The sequence below is a fragment of the Zootoca vivipara genome, chromosome 16 (genome assembly GCF_965207765.1).
Source record: "Zootoca vivipara chromosome 16, rZooViv2.hap1.1, whole genome shotgun sequence".
NCBI classification, from domain to species: domain Eukaryota; kingdom Metazoa; phylum Chordata; class Lepidosauria; order Squamata; family Lacertidae; genus Zootoca; species Zootoca vivipara.
This window is the reverse complement of record NC_142599.1, coordinates 16,203,893-16,221,456: the sequence shown is the minus strand read 5'-3', so window position 1 is coordinate 16,221,456 and position 17,564 is coordinate 16,203,893. Positions and strand designations below refer to the sequence as shown.

Sequence of the window (17,564 nt, the reverse complement as noted above, 5' to 3'; positions counted from 1 at the left end):
TTCCATGTGCTGCTCTGGTTTGCCAGAAGCGGCTTTGTCATGCTGGCCACATGACCTGGAAGCTGTACGCCGGCTCCCTCGGCCAATAATGCGAGATGAGCGCGCAACCCCAGAGTCGGTCACGACTGGACCTAATGGTCAGGGGTCCCTTTACCCTTTACCTTTTAAACCTTTTTTTAAATAATAATCTTTTATTAAATTTTTCAAAAAAAATACACCAATACAAAACATTAGAAAACAAAATAGAAAACAGAAAAAGTCAAAAACGATAAAAAAACCAGATACATATAAAACATAAAATCTTATCTCACCTCACAGTGTATATTGGGACCTCCTCGGGTTCCCCTCCCTGTGGTTCTTAAATACATTTATTTTTAGCAAATTCTATATCAGTTTATTCACCTTATAAAAACTTCTTTTCTTCCTCTAAAATATCAAGTTCACATATTCCACAGTTTATTTACAACTTAATTTCTAATATGTTACTTTAGCATATTTTTTTAAATACAATTTAAAATCTTTCCATTCTTCTTCCATCACTTCCTCTCCCTGGTTGCGGATTCTTCCGGTCATCTCAGCCAGTTCCATAAACTCCATCATCTTCATCTGCCAATCATCAATCGTTGGTAATGTTTGTAGCTTCCAGTTCTTGGCAATCAAAAGTCTTGCTGCTGTCGTAGTGTACATAAAAAAAGATACATTCTTCTTTGGAATCTCCTTTCCTACAATGCCCACTAGGAATGCTTCTGGTTTCTTAACAAATGTGCTTTTCAACACTTTCTTGAGTTCATTGTAAATCTTATTCCAGAAGTCATTCACTAGTGAATAGACAAAGATAAACCTAACACAATGCCACAGAACTAAAATGAACTTATAAATTCTGGTTTCAATAGGTTTTTCCAAGTGCTTGGCTCACTTTTTTGTTTTCTTAGTTTTGTTTTCTTCTTTAACCCTAACCCTGACCCTGACCCTGACCATTTCCCCTGTAGTATAAGGGGGCAGAAAGTCTGCTAATGGTCAAAGGCTGAAATGACTGGGGGGGGGAATTAAAATTGAGATCTTATGGGCCTTGACCATTTTCCTGTACATAAGGGGCAGAGAATTTAGTCTGCTCATGGCTGAAAAGACCAGGAATATATTTGGAATTTATGAACCACCCAGACTGGCCATTTTGTTCCACTAATGGCCAGAGGGGGGGGAGTAATAACCCACATTTTGAACAGAGACCCCAAATGTACCCCAAATATCCTGTAGATAAAGGAGGCATGTAGCTCCCAATTTTGTTTGTCTGGGGTGCAGATAGCTCTGTTTAATACAGGAAACATGATCCATTAGTGCTGAGGCTTTAGTAGAAATCTAATGTGACCAACTCTGTATTATTGACTTTTTGTGAAAACTTGAGTTACTGGATTCTTGTATGAGTGTTGAAGTTCTTATCTCTGTACAGTTCAAGACTTACAAGCCTGCTTCCTAAGAAGCAAGAAACAGAAAAGGCACATGTATCAGAAATGCCTTAGGATATCAAAACTGGGAAAGTGTGGGTTTAAAGAAAATAAAATAAAAATTGGCTGAACAGGAGTTATGCCCTTGAGAAATCTGATTTTTTAAAAAACTACCCCTTACTTTTCCCTTCCTTTATTCAAATGGTAATTTAGCCAAGAGGTGCACTACTTTAAATGGTATAATAGATTTGCTGGATCATGAACTCCGTACATGCACAGAGGTTATACTAGTTTTAAAAGAAAGAAAGAAAGAAAGAAAGAAAGAAAGAAAGAAAGAAAGAAAGAAAGAAAGAAAGAAAGAAAGAAGGTTTAAACCAAGAGCTGACAGAGCTATGTCCAGCATGGGAAAATCTATTCAAAACCTAAATCTTTGCCCCAGGGGGCAAAGGTAAAGGTAAAGGTAAAGGGACCCCTGACCATTAGGTCCAGTCGTGACCGACTCTGGGGTTGTGGTGCTCATCTAGCATTATTGGCCGACAGAGCCGGCGTACAGCTTCCAGGTCATGTGGCCAGCATGACAAAGCCACTTCTGGCGAACCAGAGCAGCACACGGAAACGCCGTTTACCTTCCTGCTTGGAGCGGGACCTATTCATCTACTTGCACTTTGAGGTACTTTCGAACTGCTAGGTTGGCAGGAGCTGGGACCAAGCAACAGGAGCTCACCCCGTCGCAGGAATTCGAACCGCAGACCTTCTGATCAGCAAGCCCTAGGCTCTGTGGGTTAACCCACAGCGCCACCTGCGTCCCATCCCAGGGGGTACTTAAGGGAAATCAGTGGTTAAGTACTGAACCATCAACAAATGGAAAAAAGGTTGCCAGGTTCAGGGGCGTACCCACCGCGGGGCAGGGGAGGGCCGTTGCCCCTCCCTAGAGGCAGGGCCGGTCGGGCAGCTGTGGGCAAGAGTGGCGCTGCCGGCGGGGCTGGTGGGCAGAGGCGGAGGACAGCCCAGTGGAGCGTGAGTTCGGCGTTCCCGCCCACCCCGCCGCACCCTCCAGCTTCCCGTCATCTGCCTTCGTGCGAGGCTCCCGCTTCTTGTGTTGCAGCGGCGAAGCCTCACACAGCCGACACGTTGAGGTTGCCCGGCGGGCAGATGAATCAGCCACGCCCTCCCTCCAGCTCCCCGTCGCGCCCTCCGACAAGGCCAAGCGCGGCGGGGAACTAGAGAGCGCAACGGGAAGCTGGAGGGCGCAGCGCAGCGCGGCGGGCAGGAACGTCGAACTCACGCTCCACTGGGCTGTGCTCCGCCTCTGCCCACCAGTCCCGCCAGCAGCGCCGCTACGAAGAAGGCTGCGTGGAAGGAGCCCAAGCCAGAAGAGGCTCGCCAGCCGTGGAAGAAGCAGGTAGCAAGGAAGCGCTGCCCGCGCAATTCGGACAGCGCGAGTCCGGGGCGCACTGGCCGGCGGGCAAGTAAAAGCGCCGCCCTTGCCGGGAGCGCTTGGCGGCTCTGCCCACAGCCAAGGCCCTGCCCATCTCGCGCTGGTGGCAGAGTTGGAAGGAATCACAGTAGCCCACTCTTTGGCGCCGCGGGGGCTTCAGCCCTCACACTAGAACAGGGGTGTCAAACTCAAATTCATCGGGGGCCGCATCAGCAGTTTGGTCCCCCTCAAAGGGCCGGCTGTATCTGTAGGACTATGCGTCCACTCTTTATTATCATAAATTATTGTCACTGCATTCAATTATTACTGTTTTTTGTAATAATGTAAGTAATAACTAGCTCTGAAAGCAGAAACATAGTCAGAATAATGGCAAGTAGATATTCAAATGTACAATTATTGTACAATTTATGTATTTATGTATTGAAAAGATCTATTAGAAATACAGATAATAGCAACAATAAAAATACCACAGTGCTAGCCCTTTCCTCAAAACACAGTCAGTTCCCATCTGCCAGCAGGGAGGGAGCCCATCTAGCTTCCCTAGGCAGGGAGTTCCAAAGTTCTCTGGGAGGACTAGAGACCTTTTTTAAAAAATGAAAGCTCAGCGTCTGGGATTGGGGAAGAGGTTGGGTTGGGGCAGCCATGGAAGGAGGCTCCTCTTCACGGGGGTCTGTCTGTGGCTGCTCAAGAGGGAGGCTTGGAGAGAGGGGATGTATTTGGACAGCAGGTTTCAGAGCTCCAGCAGGTGCCCCCAGCAAAAGGGTTGCCCTTTGGCTTGATGGGGAGGGCTTTGTCTTGCAGGGGATGAAAGACTCACAAGGTGCACACACACACACACACACACACACACACACACACACACACACTCAGCTGCATCGGTCATCTAACCCAACCCCCTGCAATGCAGGAATCCTGGCAGCTTTTCCCTGGTAGCAACTCCAGGCAGGGCTGAAAGCTGGAGAGCTGTTGCTGCCAACCAGTGTTGGCTGCACTGAGGGAGATGGACTGTCCCAGGATCTGGCAGGCTCCTCTGTGCCTCATCTTTGGGAACAGACATGGCATGTCCTCTCTGGCCAGCAAACACCTAGAGTCTGCCTGTGGCGCTCTGGATCGCCTCCCTGGGCTCCCAGCCAGGTAGGGGCTGAAGGGCTCCTTGGGGGGCTGAAGAGCTGAAGCAGGAGCCTTGGGGGTCCTGTTAGGGGCTGGGGTGGTGGGGCAAGTGTTTCCTTGCAAAGGTGGCCCTTCAAAGGTGCAGGGGAGAGGAGGGACTGAGAGGGAAATAGAGAGAGAGGGAGGGAGGGAGGGAGGGAGGGAGGGAGGGAGGGAGGGAGGGGGTGAGAGGGAAATAGCGAGAGGGAGGGAGGGAGGGAACTGTTAGCCAGCGGGGAAAGCGAACGGCAGGCATGCCCGATCAACTGCACAGGCACTTCACAGAAATTACTTGGAAGTTGCCCTCCTCCTGCACGTGCTTGCTTGTCCTGAGGACATGGGGCTTCCCGAGCGTTGTCCCTGCACAAGTTGGCAGGGGGTGAGAGGCTGTGCCTTCTCTGTCCTGAGCCCCAAAGCCAACCGCGAGGACCTCGCCCGCCCTTTGCCGCTTCCTTCTTGAGGCAAACAGTTCCAGTTCCTCTCTCTGCCCTTCCCTTAATGCCGCCGCCGCCCCGCACTCCGAGCGGCTTTCTCATGGCACTCACCTCCCGCTGCCTCAGAGCAAGGCTCAGAGCCGGGCGCGCTTGCTAACGGCAGATTAGCAGCACCACTAGCCAATGGGGCCTCGGATTCAACTTTGTGTCCCGCCCTTTCCTCCGGAAGCGGCGCCCAGGCCGCCCATGTGACCGCGCGGGCGAGTGGCCGCCCAGCGGCGAGCGGCGGGCCACAGCACGAGGTCTGGCGGGCCGGATTAGGCCCCCGGGCCTTGTCTCTGACACCCGTGCACTAGAACATCTGAGAGGGTCGGGACCTCACCAAGTTGATGAGCGTTCCCATTCAAACAGTGCGCGTACACTGCGTCATGTGAAAGATTGTGTGCGGCGCTCCACCTGGGCTCCGTAGCCCCGCCCACATCCACACTTTGTGGCCCCTCCCCTCCCGTGCCTTGGCCCCGCCCCTTGCCCCCCCTAGTTTTGATCCTGGGTACGCCCCTGGCCAGGTTCCAAATATAACATGCAAAATTCTTTCCACAGCTAAATTTCAGAGTTCTCCCACTCTGAATTGTCTCTGAGTTGCTGCTGCTGCTGCTGCTGTTGTTAATAGATTTTTATTGATTTATCAGGTTTTGTTTTGTGTGTATATACCAACCGGTATGCATTAAAGGAACAGCATTCTTGACAGAGATTTTCCAGGAAATAATTGTTCCTTTCAAACAGGATACGTGAACCTCTAAGAAGACTCAAACCCACATAAGGAAAATGTTTAATAACTTGTCTTTTATGTCCAAATTAACAAAAGTTTTGTCCCTTCGTTTCTTCCACAGCCAAGTGAAGGAAATTAAATAGACTGAGCAGAAAATAACAGTAGCAATAATATGTATAGGTGATAATAATATTTAAATGATTAAAAATGCTTAACTATATGATTTTTTTATTGTTTACAGCTTCCCAATAAATTTCAAGGTTATTCTCTCCTTTTTGGTTTTTCATCCCTTCCTTTTCTAACTCTGTCTTTAAGTCCCAAAAGTCCTGCCCCCTTGCAGGATATCTCTTCTACGGATGCGTTACTGCAGATCCAAAGATGGAAAACCCTCAGCCCAGCTCCTCGCAACCGCAAGACTATTTATTACCTGGAAGAGGGGGGGAAAGACATCAGAGTGGCCACAGCAATTTCTTTCCAAAGGACATAGACTGACGGGGAGGGGAGCTGACAAATGGGGGGAAGTTTAATTGTATGGACATTTTCTCTCTTTTAGACCTCAAGACTTTGTGCCCTAGGATTGAAGAGATATGTAAAAGCAGCAAGAATTGTCTCAATATCACATTATTGCCTCAAGATATGAAACCAATTTATGCTTTGGTTACCTCTCACTTGGATTACTGCAATGTGCTCTATGTGGGGCTACCTTTGAAGGTGACCCGGAAACTGCAATTAATCCAGAATGTGGCAGCTAGACTGGTGAGACCACATAACACCAGTCTTGAAAGACCTACATTGGCTCCCAGTACGTTTCCAAGCACAATTCAAAGTGTTGGTGCTGACCTTTAAAACCCTAAACGGCCTCGGTCCAGTATACCTGAAGGAGCGTCTCCACCCCCATCGTTCTGCCCGGACACAGTCTTCCTGATTTCCAATTCTTTCGGTCATTTTTGCCGTTTCGGCATAATCCATCTACTTAACTGGCTGAAACGTTCTTGTTTAGACAACCCTGCAATTTATTTATTTTTTAGAAATATGGCATGAGTTCTAATCTGTTTCTAGCCTGCTGTTATTTTAACTTTCCGAAAACCTGAAATTACCGGTACTCTTGTCAATTTGGCTCAGGGGTCATTTTTTCTTTTGTAAACCGCTTTGAGACAGGTAGTTTTTTTCTGGCAGGAAAGGGGTATGCAACCTTTACGAAGCAAATAAAAATAAAGGTGACTGTGTTGCTTGGGGGCTGATGGGAGCTGTAGTCCCCTGGCAACTCCAGACCGTGAAGGAAGAGTACAAACCCAATCCTGCCCACTTACCGCAGAGGGCAAGCAATGGAGGGGTATTTCACGGGGAGGAGCCTTGCTTCTCTGTTGTGGCCGCATAGCTGCATGGTTCTGCAGGGAAGAAGAAAGCAGAGTCAATCTGGCACTTTAAAAAATGGGTGTCCCATTTCTAAGGCTTGAGAGGCTCCCTGCCACCTCCCAAGCCTCTCCCACACTTGCCCGCCACCCAGAGGGCATACCAAATCTTTCTCTCTTTCCTCCTATTATTTGCTCTTGTCCTCCTCCTCCTCTTTTTCCAGTCGACGCTCGGAAGGCCTGAGGCCTGGGATCAGGGATGTCCTTTACGCAGCTCGGGAGGCTATGGAGTGGGCTGGTCACTTGGCTCCAGGCTGCATTGGAAACGAGGGACAAATTGCAGGATTGGAGATCGGAAGGGACCCCCAGCGGTCATCTAGCCCAACCCCCTGCAATGTTCACCACGCAGCAGAGCCAGAAGTCCCCGCCCCCCCCCAATGGGAAGCAACAGGGTACCCGGAGGCACTTCCCATCACCCCGCATCCTGGGAAGAATCTGACATGGGAGCTGCAGATACATCAACCTTTAACCCACCTGTTGCAGGTAACTAGGGAGAGAGCCCCCCCCCAGGCAGACCAGGATGAGCCCCCTTGGTGAAACACAGGACCTGGCTAAGTGTGGACAAGTGCAGATCCCTTCTGCCTTCTCCAGTCACTGCGAGTGCATCACTCCTCTCTTCAAATACCCTCCCACCCCATGTTTTCTGAACCAACCAGTCCATTCATCACACCGCCCCACCCTGTCTGGACTCTGCCTCACCCTCCAAATACGGGACCCACTTCCCCAGGTCTATCCCTGTCTCTGGGCTGCTCTGATTGAGGGATCCATCGGGGAGGCTAGGGGCCAGGTCTCGCTCCTCCTCGGAGTGTATCTTGATTTCAGTAAGGCTTTTGACAAAGTCCCTCGTGATATTCTCACGAGGAAACTGGTAAAATGTGGGCTGAACGAGGTAACAGTTAGGTGGATTTGTAGCTGGTTGACTGACCAAACGTAGAGTACTCAATGGTTCCTCATCATCCTGGAAAAGAATGACAAGTGGGGTCCTGCAGGGTCCTGTCCTGGGCAAGTTGTTGTTTAATGTCTTTATAAATGACTTGGATGAAGGAACTGAGGTGATGCTCATCAAATTTGCAGATGACACCAAGCTGGGAGGGGTAGCTAATGCCACAGGAGACAGACTCATAATTCAAAATGACATTCACAGATTGGAGAACTGGGCCCAAACTAACAGAATGAATTTCAGTAGAGACAAATGTAAAGTTCTTCACCTAGGCAGGAAGAACCAGATGCACAAATATAGGAAAAGGATAAGGATCTAGGGGCCTTGGTGGACCACAAGCTTAACATGAGTCAACTGTGTGATGCAGCAGCAGCAAATAAACCCAAAAAACCCCCTAATGTTATTCTAGGCTGCATCAACAGAGGTCTAGTGCCCTGATACAAGGAAGTCATAGTCCGTCTCTGTCCTGCCTGACCACACCTGGAGTCATATGTCCAGTGCTGGGCACCACAATTTGAGAAGGATGTTGACAAGCTGGAAGGTGTACAGAGGATGCATGGTTTTTTTTGGATAGGCAGACCCCTTGGAACCAAGCCTCCGCATATGATGCGATCATACCAGGCCCGGCTCTAGGTGTAGTCCCGGTGGCATGGGGCGCCAGGGTGAGGGGCCGGCAGGGTGTGTGTGCTGCCTGACCATTTCAACAGTTCTTACAAATTTAACTGATGCTTTTAAAAACACATTACCAAGCTTAAAGTGTTGTCTTGCAGGACAAATGCATGTACAGATGCGAAGTCTTACATGCATTGACATAGCATTGAAACAGACTTGGAAAACCTATTACATGACACGTTAAGCTCACATCCATACCTCGAGCCAAAGCTGCTGCCCGAACTTCACCGAGGTCTCTCCGCTGGGGGTGTCCCATGGCAAGAGCCCCATGCTGATCCCCCTTCCCCCTTCTGGGAGAGGCTCAGGGAGTGTGGACTGCTGGTTACTTGAAAACCTGAATGCTGTGTCCAAACGGTTTCTCCCTCTCCCCGCTCCTTTCCCAGGGAGAACCCACTCTAAATCAGCACTAAATCAGAGTGGACGTCAACCCAGATAAAACCCAGATTGCTGTTTGCTCCGATTGAGCACTAAAGAGCAGTTTTCCCCTGGGGTAAAAATAAGCAGAAGTGTGGATAAACCCAGAGTTAACCACATTAGAGCTATGACCCCACTTAACCTCGCCCCCTTTCACCAGGTGCTGGATTTGGGCACAGGAAACATGTCCTCAACGTAAACAAACCTCGCGGCTTACACACTGCAAAGATGTTCTGGCCTACCTCCTTCAGTCTGGAAGGTGGAACCTGAGGGAACAACCAGAGGACTGGATCCGCCTCGTGCAGCAGCATTTTTTGGGCTAAGGGCAGGCAGCTCCTCATCCACTGCATCAATTTTAACTGTGCACGGAAATAAGGAATCAGGGCCATCTCAGACTACCAGTACTGCCCCCCAAAAACCACCAAGGTAAAATTGGGTCCCTGACTCCCCGAGGATTTGAGAGCCATCAGCTACCCTCACCTGATTTAACTGGCCAGTCGAAGCCGTTCTCGGGATGAGGTATTGTTTATTGGCTAATTAGTCGGCCAGAGTAGAGTTTCATTTATTATTTGAGTATTGATAATGTTGTTCGCTCCTATTTACCGGTATATGGATAGTATGCTTTTTCCACCCCGTGGATGTTACGCTACACGATTTCCCCCATTCCTTTGCCCCCATGTTATTATGGCTGCCGAGACCATATAACACCGATCCTGAAAAACCTACACTGGCTCCCAGTACGTTTCCGAGCACAGTTCAAAGTGTTGGTGCTGACCTTTCAAGTCCTAAACGGCCTCGGCCCTGTTTACCTGAAGGAGCGTCTCCACCCCCATCGTTCAGCCCAGACACTGAGGTCCTGCTCCGAGGGCCTTCTGACGGTTCCCTCACTGCAAGAAGTGAGGTTACAGGGAACCAGGCAGAGGGCCTTCTCAGTACTGGTGCCCGCCCTATGGAACACCCTCCCATCACAATGTCAAGGAGATAAATAACTATCTGACTTTTAGAAGACATCTGAAGGCAGCCCTGTTTAGAGAAGTTTTTAATGTTTGATGGTTTATCAGGTTTTAAATATTCTGTTGGGAGCCGCCCAGAGTGGCTGGGGAGGCCCTGCCAGATGGGTGGGGTATAAATAAATTGTTGTTGTTGTTGTAGTAGTATATTTTTCTTTGTTGTAAGTAACTTGGCAAACAACAAATAAATAAATAAGTATCTTTAAAAAGATTGTTAAAAAAAAACTCCCTTAGAAGAATCAAGTCTTTTTGTTTTAAGAAAGTCTTTAAAAGAATCCTTCTAAACTCCCTTAGAAGAATCAAGTCTTTTTGTTTTAAGAAAGTCTTTAAAAGAATCCTTCTAAAAACATTTTTTAAAAACAATTGTTCAGTAGCACCTTAAAGACCAGCTAAGTTTATTCTGGGTATAAGCTTTGTAGAGCTGGAAGGGACCCCCAAGAGCCATCTAGTCCAACCCCTGCAACGCAAGGAAGTCCAAGCAAGGTGCCAGGGTGGACCAGAAGGAACTGCTGGGCATCCTTAAACTGGAGCGTGTTTTTGCACTGTGTTCAGACCCACCTTGGCCAGAAGGAGACCCACAGGTCCCTTTCCTCGTTTTCTGCTGCAGGGCTGCCTGCCGGCTGCTGTTGTAGTTCCTGCGGAATATGTGAGGGGGGTGGCGGTCAATCAGTTCCTTCAGGCGCTTCAGCACCCCTTTCACGGGCTTCTTCTCTGCCGCCCTTTCTGAACAAGAAGAAGAACAAGCCATGTCGTCGTTTGGGGAAGGGTCACCAAGCCAGGCTGCGAAAGGAAGGTGAAGAATACTTGGGAATTTCACTGCTATCCAGAGGGGCAGTGCAATCCCAAATGGGGCCACGCCAGATGTTGTGGACTAGAACTCCCATCAGCCCCCCGAACAGCTGCCTTCAAATCTCTTTAGAGTCCCATGGACTGCAAGAAGATCAAACCTATCCTTTCTGAAGGAAATCAGCCCTGAGTGCTCACTGGAAGGACAGATCCTGTAGCTGAGGCTCCAATACTTTGGCCACCTCATGAGAAGAAAATACTTCCTGGAAAAGACCCTGATGTTGGGAAAGATTGAGGGCACTAGGAGAAGGGGACGACAGAGGACGAGATGGTTGGCCAGTGTTCTCGAAGGTACCAACTTGAGTCTGACCAAACTGCGGGAGGCAGTGGAAGACAGGAATGCCTGGCGTGCTCTGGTCCATGGGGTCACGAAGAGTCGGACATGACTAAATAACAACAAGAAGAACGTAAGAGGAGTTTGCTTGGTCCGGCCAATGGCCTTTCTAGTCCAGCATCCTGTTCTTGAGTCTGTACCCAACCCCTGCATAGTTTCATCAGGGTTGGCTTTAAGGCAATTGGAGCAATTGGACCAAATTGGGCCCCCAGGCCACTCCTAAGGGGCCCCCCGCACCAGGGCAATCTAGATGGATTGTATTTATATCTCTAAGATTACAGGTTGGGCCCCAGAGCTTCAAATTGGGCCCCACTGGCTAGCCCTGAGTCTTATAGTTCCTGGGCCCGAGTTGCCCTGCCCTCGCATGAAGTCTTGGGTTTGCAATTTTGGGAGAGGGGAGACTGTCTGCTGGGGAACAGGCGGGCTGGTGAGGCCCTCTAGATTTAGAGGCCCTAGGCTCCAGCCAACTTAGCCTATACATAAATCCGGCCCTGTTCATGGGACATCCCTGCACGCCAGTGGGGGCGGGACTCTACCCCCTCTCTCCATGCCAGGCATCATTTGATCCATTTCTACCATGTCGCCTCTGTGAATTGGACTGTGGGGTTCCCTCTCTCCTTCGTACCTCCGTGGGGGGACCCTCCAGGACCTCCTCTGTTCGGCTCTGTGTTATGTACTGAGCTGAATCCTAGAACAATAGGATTCAAAATCAGCAGTCTGATTGGTCCGCAGGAGCTACCCAATCCAACTCCAGGTGGAAGTGAATCCGCAACCTGATTGGCCTGCACGAGCAGCCAATCAGGTGGCTGGCAGAAGTGAATCTGCAACCTGGTTGGCCTGTAGGAGCAGCCAATCAGGCTGCAGGCAGAAGTCAATCCACAACCTGATTGGCCCACAGGTGTAGCCCTGAAGTAGCCAATCATGCAAGGCCCATTGTGTAAATCCTATACAGTATAATAAAATGCAAGTGTCTCTGCATCCAGATTCCCTGTGTCCCCTTTTCCGCGCTACTGAGCATGTGCCCCACGGACACAGGGATTGGACGCAGAGACTGCACGCACGCACACACACACACACACTCCTCACCCCACCCCCACCCCTCTGCCCTGCACTGGCTCAATAAGCAGTTAAAACAGAGGCCACCAAGTGGAAGGCAGGAGCAGGCAGCAAGGCCCCTAAGCAGGGCAGGCCCTCTCTCAACGTGCCCAAGGACCTGAGGAGGAAGCCGGGACGACCAAAAAATCGAGGCCCCGTCTTCTCCTCACTAACAGGCCCAAAATTGAGGCCCAAACAGCGCAAGCAACCGGGAGACCCCCGCTGGGCCGGAACGGCCAGGAAAGGCGCGGGGAGGCCACCAAATGCTCAGCGCCAACTGTGGGACCCTCATAAAGTGCCGGGGCGGGCGCAAGCCCCCTGGACGGCAAAGCTCCCTCCTGGACGCAGCAGGCGACTGAATAACAGCAGCGGAGGCCAACAAAAGTAGCGGGAGCCACCCCCACCCCCCACCCCGAAAAACTGGGCGTACACCCCGGAGCAGCCGTCTGGGCCGTCCAGGAGCCAGAATTCAGCCACTGGGCCCTGGCAGCAGCAGCGCTATTGATGGGGAAAAATTAGGAACCAAACGGCAGGCGCAAAAAGTGCACGAAAACAGGGTGGGGAGGGATCCGCACTCCAAACACAAGCTTCGGAGGGGGTAAAGGAAGAAATACCCCCCGCACCCCCCAGCCGTGCCGCTGCCACCGAAAAAGGCCGAATGTTCTAGCACCCCTTTATTTTATAAATTGACTCTGTATTTCGGTTGGAAAGTTTTTGTATTTCTTCCTTTTTGTATTTTGTATTCAGACAGTACATATTAGAAAATAAAAGAGTTTGCTTTTTAAAAAAATCCACCACGTTGCAATCATGGGTTTTGGCATCCAAGAATAAAGTTGCACACTACAGGAGGCAAATTATGCAAAGAACTCCTCCTCTAAGTGTGTCCCACACTCTGTTCTTCTCTCACTATAATGAATTTATAATTTGAAATAAATTGCTAATGTAATGCTGAGCTAATGCAGGAGCCCCCAAACCTGGTGGGGCTATCAATGGTCCCTTGATCTTTAATGGCACAGCTGCCCTCGCACTTCTGGTGAAACTCTTCTAGAAATCATTGCTGCCTAGGAACACAAGAACTGCTGCACTAGGTCAGACCAAGGGTCCCATCGCCGACAGCAAGGACAGGTCCCAGGGTTCGGAGAAGTGCTGCGCAAGTGCTTCTCTGAACTCCGGGATGTTATAGCGCCCGTTATTGAACGGGCTGAAATACACTAGTAATGTATATAAGCAGATGGTTTGGGGGAAAGAGCCATTCTTCTCTTCTTCTCCTTGATGACTATGAGCTGAATAAAGAGCATGAAATTCACTCTCGACTCCGAGTATATTTCACTCCGCCTCTCCCGCTGCAGGGCGGTCCAGAGGGTTGGTGGGCGTGGCTTGAGGAGGAGGCTTGCATTGGATACATTTTGGGTTTTTACCTTGCATTTTTATGTTGTGATCCCCGCTGAGATCTATGGAGGATGAACAGCATACTAATGAATTAATTAATGGCAAGGTGCAGGTCCCGGGTCAAACCTACCGCCATAAAGGGTACACTTACCCACAGGCTCACTTACTTGTGAGATGTGAACCATCCATCACTTGCCGGGATCCCCTGGGTGCCACTTCGCCTGGACTCTTGGCATCGCCAGGTGGGATGTTGGAGGGCAGTGGCTGGCTCATGGCGATTTTGGCCATGAATCTCTCCAGGATGGGGAGCGGGGAGGTCGACGAAGCTCGGCTGCCCATGGTGACAAGCTCTGGCTCTCGGGCAGAAGGAAGCGCCCTTTCCCCTGCAGCGAGCAATTCGCTCCGAGGTCTGAACTCCATCCCCTTCTGCCACAAAGTCCAATCTATCTCCGATTCCGTGTCTAGGAAGAAGGAAAACGCTCCAACTGAAGGCGCTGAGGGATGGGACGCCTCTCCTCTCCTCTCCTCTCCTCTCCTCTCCTCTCCAAGGCCTCAGCCCCCGGCTGTTTGGGGACTACAGTTCCCATCATCCCTGACCACTGGACCTGCTAGCCAGCAATGATGGGAGTTGCAGTCCAACAACAGCTGGGGACCCAAGGTTGAGAAAGACTACATCAGCTGGCAGCAATGGTTCTCCAGCACACTGTCTCACCAGGGTGGCACATGCTCTGGTAATCTCCCTCTTGGACTACTGCAATGCACTCTACGTGGAGCTACCTTTGAAGGTGACCCGGAAACTATGACTAATCCATAATGCAGCAGCTAGACTGGTGCCTGGGAGTGGCCACCAAGACTACATAACACCGGTCCTGAAAGTCCTACATTGGCTCCCAGTACTTTTCCGAACACAGCTCAAAGTGTTGGTGCTGATCTTTAACGCCCTAAACGGCCTCAGCCCTGTATACCTGAAGAAGCGTCTCCACCCCCATCGTTCAGCCCGGACATGGAGGTCCAGCTCCGAGGGCCTTCTGATGGTTCCGTCCCTGCTAGAAGTGAGGGTACAGGGAACCAGGCAGAGGACCTTCTCGGTAGTGGCACCCACCCTGTGGAACGTCTTCCCATCAGATGTCAAGGAGATAAAGAAGAATTATCTGACTTTTAGAAGGCATCTGAAGGCAGCCCTGTTTGGGGAAGCTTTTAATGTTAGATGTTTTATCGTGATTTTCATATTCTGTTGGGAGCCACATGGAGGTGGCAACCCAGCCAGATGGGCGGGGTATAAATATCATCATCATCATCATCATCATCATCACACAAACTTTGCTTTTCCAAGGGAACTGGGTCAAAGTCAGATCCAATAGAATCTGAGCCCTGAAAACCTCAGAGAGAGAAAAAACAGGATGTGGGAAAGAGTGTCTCTCCCCCCCCCCCAACTTGCTCCTTCAGCTCTATTTACTTTCCAAGAGGGGAAAAATAAAAACCCTCAGCCCTTCATAACTAAACGGGTGATGTAGTTGCTCAGAGGCTTACCAGGCACTGGTGCCATGCTAGTAAGCTCTGATTTAAATGTGCACTTGCTAGAGGTGCAACCCCAGAGGCTCACCTTCCTGGGCCGAACGCAGGGCCTCCACCTCCTCCATGGTCCACGGGTGCACCCTCTCTGGGGAGCTGCTGACAGAGGAGCTGTCGGTTGGTGACCCTGGCCTGCTGGGGGGGTTATGGAGCAGTTCCCTCAGGCACCGCTCCATACCTTGCAAAGAGGTGCTGTTCTGGCTGGATCCTACCAAGAAAGGGCATACAAAGTTGTCGGCTACACAACTGTACCATGCTGCTGTTAATTTATTATCTAGGTACCAACTTTCATACCAAGAAGAAATACCAAAACAGTCAAGGAATCATGGAATCACGGAGTTGGAAGGGACTCAAAGAATCATTCTAGACCAACCCCATGCAAGATGGGACACTCAAAAGTTTACAGTAAAACAAGTTTAAAACATGCATAATTAAAATATATAATGTACAAGTACATTAAAACAGCGTAACAATTAAAATGGTTAGACTAGCAGTTCCCTAAAACATCAAACATTGAAAATAATTATTATTTCTGAAGGCAGCCCTGTACAGGGAAGTTTTTAATGTTTGATGTTCTATTATTGGGGGGGGGGTATTTAGTTGTTGTTTTTATTGATTATATATGCTGTTTTTTTTTGTTGGGTTGTTTGTTTTTATTAACTACATATGCTGCTGGAGGAGGGCAGGACGTGGCTTTATTTGATGGGGATGGATGGAGGGAGGGAGGGAGGTAAAATTTCAATGTGGGGTGGCAACAAAATCGTTTTTCACACCGGGTACCACCTGAACTTGCTACACCACTGCCTAGAAGGGCAGTGGAACATAACTGCCTGTTCCACTGTCTGGATCTTCTCCTCCTGCATGTGACCTGGGAGATGCGCCTGGCTCTGGCTGACTCCATAAAAGAGCCAAGCCACACAGCCATTTTCTCAGTTGTCGTTTTTCTCTTGTCTTGCTTGCTGTTCTTTTGCTGTCATGCTGCTCTCCTGCAGCCATTTTGTGATCTTGATGTAATTTTGCTATCTGCTGGCTCTCAGCCAGCAGCACATGAGTCCAGTCTCCATATGAGACAAACTCACTCAGTTTCTTTGTGTAACTATCAAGCAAAGCCTGCCTTTCAGGGGTCACATTGTGAACTGAAATGTGAGTCAACTTTTTGTTTATTTACTCAGAAGGACTCTTGTGTCTTTATTCTTTTAAGAGGGATCAAAAGGGGACACCAGGAACAAATGTAACTAAGAGATTCAAACGACCTGGAAGGTGTGCAGAGGAGGGCAATCAAGATGGTCAAGGGTCTGGAAACCAAGCCTTAGAAGGAAGGGTTGGGAAAGTTTGGGATTTTTAGTCTAGATAAGACTGAGATGTGATACAATAGCCATTTTCAAATATCTGAAAGACTGTTGCATGGAAGGTGGAGCAAGCTTGTTTTCTGCTGCTCCAGAGGGGGTCACCCCAACCAATGAACCATTCAGATTCCGTTCATAGACCGAGATAAAGTTTGCAAACTGGAACACTACTTCCGATTTGCGGAGTTCATAAACAGGGCTGTTTGTAAACTGAGGTACCGCTGTAGAAGCATTCTAATTCACAAGTACCTCACTGTTTGCAATCCTTCTACCCAGATTCAACTTTTCTGAGACCCTTTGCTTTTATGAAAAAGCGACATTTTCCTTTCTTACAAATTCTACCATGTCGCCTCTTTGAATTGGGCATCACATGGCTACTACTCCTGTGTAACCGTGGAGCTTTTTGGCCTGGGGCTTATTCCAAGTCCCCTCCCTAGTTGGTGCCCTTCATCCTAAGGTCCCAGTTTGGGATACGTTAAAATGCAGTATTAAAACAACCTACAAGCGTAAAAACTAGCCGGGTCCTAAAAACAGATACCTCAGGCGTCAGAAGCCGGGTTCTAGAGGTGTGTCTTCAGTATCCTCTGGAAGCTGTGCAAGGAAGGTGTCAGGCGTACCTCTTTTGGGAGGGAGTTCCACTGTTTTGGGGCTGCCACAGAGAAGGCCCTGCCGTGGGGGACGCCCCACTCCAAGCCTCTGTGGGAGGAGAAATTACCAAGAAGCACCAAGAGGGTCTGTAAGGAAGGACACACAGAAGAGGGTCTGTAAGGAAGGACACACAGGAGAAGGTCTGTAAGGAAGGAAGGTTCTGGAGGGTAATGGCTGCGTCACTTTGCTGGAGGGAATGAAGCATTCCTGAGCGTTCCATTCTCACACAATTCCATAACTGCCACCTTGGAGACAGCATCATTTAAATTGGTTTCACAGCAACTGGGAAAAGCAAAGGAGGCTGGAACGTTTTGCCACATGAATCAAATTTATCTCTCTTTTTAAGTTGTTTATTGGGTTTCACAGTTTTATATCAACATAGTCATAAACAAGAAAAAACAAAAAGAATGCATAAATCCCATTCTCCCTCCACCCAGCGACTTCCCTCAACTTCCCCTTCTGGTTCTTTAAGTATTTGTTGCTTCTGCTTACATTATTTTACCTTTATTTCAAAATCTTTTAACTAAATGCTCTTATTTTCTTATCATTTTTTGTACCAAATCATTCCGATTACATCTTGCACTTAATTGCTTTCCAGATCATTGTTCCTTATCTTTTACACTTATTTTCTTAGTTGTGTTTACTCAAACCCTG

At 49.1% G+C, this 17,564-nt stretch overlaps 1 protein-coding gene across 4 annotated transcripts; it reads right to left on the bottom strand.

Annotated features, from left to right (window-relative positions):
• Window positions 1–5,278: 5,278 nt before the first annotated feature.
• Window positions 5,279–17,150, bottom strand: LOC118076276 (uncharacterized). Of its 4 annotated transcripts, none has more exons than XM_088660172.1 (8): window positions 16,801–17,139; window positions 14,948–15,124; window positions 13,512–13,805; window positions 10,239–10,460; window positions 8,913–9,029; window positions 6,749–6,898; window positions 6,543–6,620; window positions 5,279–5,659 (listed from the first exon to the last, which is right to left on the bottom strand). In XM_088660172.1, the coding sequence occupies exons 2-7, from the start codon at window positions 15,090–15,092 to the stop codon at window positions 6,571–6,573; spliced, it is 978 nt and encodes a 325-aa protein (XP_088516298.1). In that variant the 5' UTR covers window positions 15,093–15,124; window positions 16,801–17,139; the 3' UTR covers window positions 5,279–5,659; window positions 6,543–6,570. The 4 variants fall into 4 exon arrangements, with proteins under 4 accessions (XP_088516298.1, XP_088516300.1, XP_088516301.1 ...); XM_088660173.1 differs by having other exon boundaries at window positions 5,447–5,659; window positions 10,239–10,403; XM_088660174.1 differs by lacking the exon at window positions 8,913–9,029 and having other exon boundaries at window positions 16,801–17,150.
• Window positions 17,151–17,564: the final 414 nt, after the last annotated feature.